General features: G+C 54.8%; 1 protein-coding gene across 1 annotated transcript in view; it reads right to left on the reverse strand.

Annotated features, from left to right (window-relative positions):
• Window positions 1-2,007: 2,007 nt before the first annotated feature.
• PTGER3 (prostaglandin E receptor 3) overlaps window positions 2,008-4,683 on the reverse strand; it is a 7,915-nt gene continuing 5,239 nt past the window's right edge. The window contains exons 2-3 of the mRNA XM_015636962.3: window positions 4,128-4,357; window positions 2,008-3,923 (exon numbers count right to left, since the gene is read on the reverse strand). Coding sequence (XP_015492448.1) covers window positions 3,869-3,923; window positions 4,128-4,357 — 285 coding nt within the window. The 3' untranslated portion in view covers window positions 2,008-3,868. The remainder of the gene's footprint in view (window positions 3,924-4,127; window positions 4,358-4,683) is intronic.

The raw sequence follows: 4,683 nt of genomic DNA on the forward strand, positions 1-4,683 counted from the left end.
CCTGGGACAGTGGGAGCTGTCCCTGCCATGGCTGGGCTGGGATGAGATGGGATTTAAGGTCCCTCCCAAGCCAAGCCAAGCCAAGCCAGTCTGGGATTCTGTGGGATCCCTCCAAGGCTCCTGTAACCCTGGGCACAGAGTGATGTGTCTTGAAGGAGCTGTTTGTCCTCACAGCACAATTTTGGGGAGCTTTCTGCTGTCTCTGGGCAACCAAACCTCTCAGCTCAGGCTCTTCCTGCTGCTGCTGAAGGTCACAGAGATATTTCTTTTGTGCTCCCAGCTGTTTTTCTACCTTCACAGCTCTCCTGTGTTCCGCTCCTTATCAAACCCTGGTTCTGATTTGCCTTTTGTTGGTTTTTTTTTTAAACTGAGATCAAACTGATAAAGGGAAACTCAAACCCAGCTGTTCAGTGGGGGCTGGGGCTGGCTCTGAGGTGTTTCTGCCATTGTCTGGGAAATGTAATTGGGGATTTTGTGGAGTCCCCACCCTTGGAGGTGCCCAAGGCAGGCCTGGACGTGGCACTCGGGGCTCTGGGCTGGGGACAAGCTGGGGATCAGGCACAGCTTGGACTCGGTGCCCTGGGAGGGCTTTTCCAGCCTGTCTGGAACTCCTGTGTCAGTTCAGACCCCGCAGCCACCAGGGATTTCCCAGCTGGGCTGGGCTGGGTTGGGGTTCCCCACCCCAGTGCTGCTCCCCTGTGTCAGTCCTCCTGAGGAGCTCAAAAACCCAGTAAAATAATGGGAATAATGGGATAAAACCACGGGAAGAGCCTTGGTGGGAGGGGCTGCAGACAGTTCACCTGTGCTGGGACAGAGCCCGGGCTGGCTTGGGGTGCAGGTGCAGGTGCAGGTGCAGGTGCTGTGCTCCCCTGGGCTGGAATTCCCAGCAGAGCAGCTCCCACAGGCAGTCCCTGGATCACTGGGCAGATAAAATCTGCTCTGGCCCCACCTCCAGCAGCTCCTGCCAAAACCCAGCCAAGGCCAGGGTCACTCTGGTATTTTATTCTTGCTGGTACAACACACACAGGTGGGACACACACCAGTGGTTTGCAGACAAACCGTGATCTCCAGGTGCATTTTCTGTGCCCTGCAGCTCCCAGAACACCTCAGACAGAGGGACAGCACACAAAACCAGGCTGAAAAGGCATCGTGAAAGAACCAGGACACAGACACAGCTTCCCGACCCACAAAGATGGGAATGAAAGCTCCCAGGTGCACCTCAGCTCCTTGGATCAGGTTTAGGAAGTGCAGCCCCTCACAGAGCCAGGGCTGGAGGGCACAGCTCCCACCCCTCTCCTGTAAACAAATGGGAAACTCCCATCCCTTCCCATTCAGGTAAAGCTCCCATCCCTTCCCATCTGGATGGAGCCCCCATCTGGGTAAAGCTCCCATCCCTTCCCACCTGGATAGAGCTCCCATCCCTTCCCATTCAGGTAAAGCTCCCATCCCTTCCCACCTGGATGGAGCAGCTCCTTCATTTTACCCCGCAGAGGGACAGAAGTGCCCATCCCAGCACTGACTATTGGTGACAAAAGCAGTTTGATGGGAGTGCAGTGAACCCACCCTGACATCAGGACTCACCTCAATCTGCTGCAGTCCCAGTGTCCCATCCCCAGATTTCCACGCTCAGCAGGCACAGCACCCTGCTTTTCCCATCAAGGGGGGATAACAGGCCTGGGTTCCCCCTCCCTTCCCTCCATCCCAGCCGTGGCTCCAGACAATCTGGGAGCCAGGAATGTGCTGGCCAGGCTGATCCAGGCAGCTGAGGTCATCCCGACATATTTCACAAGTGAGCGGCTCTGCTGAGCTCTGTCCCAAAGGAAAAGTACACAGAGGGAACAGAAGGGATCCTCTGCACACAAGAGGCTTTTTCCAGCCCCAAATAATCCCAACAATGCAGAGTCTGACTCCTGCAAGGCACTTTTTAAAGCGTTTTTCCCCTGAAGCGCTGATGAACCTGTAGTTGTTACACCAGGAGTGGCTCAGCACAGAGCAGGGTCCAGCAACTCAAACTGAAAAAGGCATTTAATCCATGAAATTTAGGCTGGGTCTTCAATTAAAGCTAAACCTTGGCTTTTAGGCTGGACTCAGACATCACCTGGATAAAATCAGATTTATGTGGACAAGAATCAGACAATGCAGGACAAAAGTGAAGGCACAGATTCTTTGCTGAGGAATTACTTTGATAAACAAATTTAAAAAAGTAAAGGTTTTGTAAGTAAAGAAATTCCTCTCAGATGCAGGACTTCATTTGCCTGTAAGACCCCTGAATTCCACAGCACCTGGCACATGGAATATCAGCTGTATTTTACTGTATTTGCACTTGATTTCACCCCAAAGGCCACAAAACAGGAGACATGAGAGGCTGTCAGCCCCAGAAGGGTGAAGAAAATGCCTTAAGGCACAGCTTTTTAAAAAACAATCCTCAGATGTGGCACCAATGGATTGGAACTGAGTTTGTAACTAAACCATGGAAGTTTCTTTGGGAAAAGACCTGACAAATTCACACAATTCCACCCACTGCTTCCAGTCTGCTGCAGTTTAAAAACTCCCAGAGCTGCCCCATTTGTGTTCCTGGAGGAAGAGCTGAACTCTTTGGGATGCTCTGGGCTCTCTGCAGGCCCCAAGTGCCAGCCCCGTTCCTCCCACAGCATTTGCTGCTCATGGACACAGCATTTCCCAGGAAAGCAGCTCCTGTGGCAGCAGTGGGTCTGACTCTGACTCTCCTCCTCTCCATCTGCCCCCCTCAAGCAGCAATTCCAGCCTCCCTGCACATTCCACAGCCTGCCAGGGAAAAATCAGGGATTTCTCCCCTTGCCCCGGTGCTGCAGCCTCCTCAAGCTCCCTGCAGCTGCCACATGGATCAGCGTTTATCAGGAGGCAGGAGACTCGTGCTGCCTTCAGTCCTTGGAAGAGATGGATGTTCCATCACTGCCACAGCCCCTGCTCAGTTTTAAGACACTGAAATCCAACCAAATTTAACTTTTTTTCCTTATTCCTGTGTTTTTTTCTCCCTTTCTCTTTCTGTACCTCCAGCAAAAAGGAGGAAGGACTCTCTGAAGGAGGTAATTTTAGTATTAAATACTCTCAGCAGTATTTAAGGGAGTATCTCCCTTCAGTAATTCCATCTGGAGAATCTGCTGGCTGTCAGGAAAACAATTTTTTCCACCTTAAAGCACGAGAAGCCCCCTCAGGCTCTACTTCAGGCTCACAGGACCTTCCTCTGTGCATCTCAGCCACGAGTGGCAGTGACCATGGAACGTTCTCATCCTGTTCTGCAGTGACCATGGAATGTCCTCCTGTTCTGCAGTAACCATGGAACGTTCTCATCCCGTTCTGCAGTGACCATGGAATGTTCTTCTCCTGCTGTGCAGTGACCATGGATGAGGACGTGTCCTCCTGTTGTGCAGTGACCATGGAATGTTCTTCTCCTCTGTGCAGTGACCATGGATGAGGACATGTCCTCCTGTTGTGCAGGAACCATGGAACATCCTCACCCTGTTGTGCAGTGACTGTGGAACATCCTCCTCCCGTTGTGCAGTGACCATGGATGAGGATGTGTTCTCCTCCTGTTCTCCAGTGACCATGGAATGTCCTCACCCTGTTGTGCAGTGACCATGGAATGTCCTTCTCCTGCTCTGCAGTGACCATGGATGAGGATGTGCTCTCCTCCTGTTCTGCAGTGACCATGGATGAGGACGTGTCCTCCTCTCGCTGTGCAGCTCAGCCATGACTGCAGAGGGTCGTGTCCTGCTGTATCCCAGCACTTGTGGCACCTTTGGCAGGAAGGATTTGGTGCTCTGGCTCCAGCAGTGACACCGTGAGGGGTCAGCAGGCTCCCAGGAGGGTTTCCCTGCAGGGAACACCCTCAGGCCGCGGTCCGGCGGATCTCCTTGGCCAGGGAGACAGATCTGTCCCTGTCCCTGTCCGTGTTCCTGTCCCTGTCCCTGTTCCTGTCCCTGCTCCTGTCCCTGTCCCTGCTCCTGTCTGTGTTCCTGTCCCTGTCCCTGCTCCTGTCCCTGTCCCTGCTCCTGTCCCTGTCCCCGTCCCTGCTCCTGTCCCTGTCCCTGCTCCTGTCCCTGCTCCTGTCCCTGTCCCTGCTCCTGTCCGTGTCCCTGTCCCGGCACTCGGCGCTGGAGCACTTGGACACGGCGCTGGCTGCCTGGCAGACCTTTTGGAGCAGGATTTTGCGGAGCAGCAGGTACACCCAGGGGTCCAGGATCTGGTTGAGGGAGGCCAGGCGCACGGCGGTCAGTGACAGGTCACACTCCTGGCGCGGCTCCCGGCGCTGGGGCTCCCCGGAGCCGGCCCGGCAGGGCCCAGCCGTGTGCTCAGAGATCATCCTCAGCATGGTGATCTGGGCAGGGAGGGAAAGGGACACAGGGTAAGGGGCTGAGTGTCACCACAGCGGTGTCACCGCCGTCCAGAGAGGCCCCACATCCCTGCAAGTGCCCCAGACAGGGCCTGGAGCAGCCTGGGGTGGTGGGAGCTGTCCCTGCCCCTGGAGCTGCATGAGCTTTACCCCCAACCCCAGCCAGCCTGGGATCCTGAACACCCCATTTTCCTGAACACCCCATTTTCCTGAACACCCCATTTTCCTGAACAGATCCTTGTTCTGCTCACAAACCTTTCCTGGGCATGACCTGGAGGCCCGGCTGTGCTGCCCAGGATCCCCACGGAACC

The sequence above is a fragment of the Parus major genome, chromosome 8, assembly GCF_001522545.3.
Source record: "Parus major isolate Abel chromosome 8, Parus_major1.1, whole genome shotgun sequence".
Lineage (NCBI taxonomy): Eukaryota > Metazoa > Chordata > Aves > Passeriformes > Paridae > Parus > Parus major.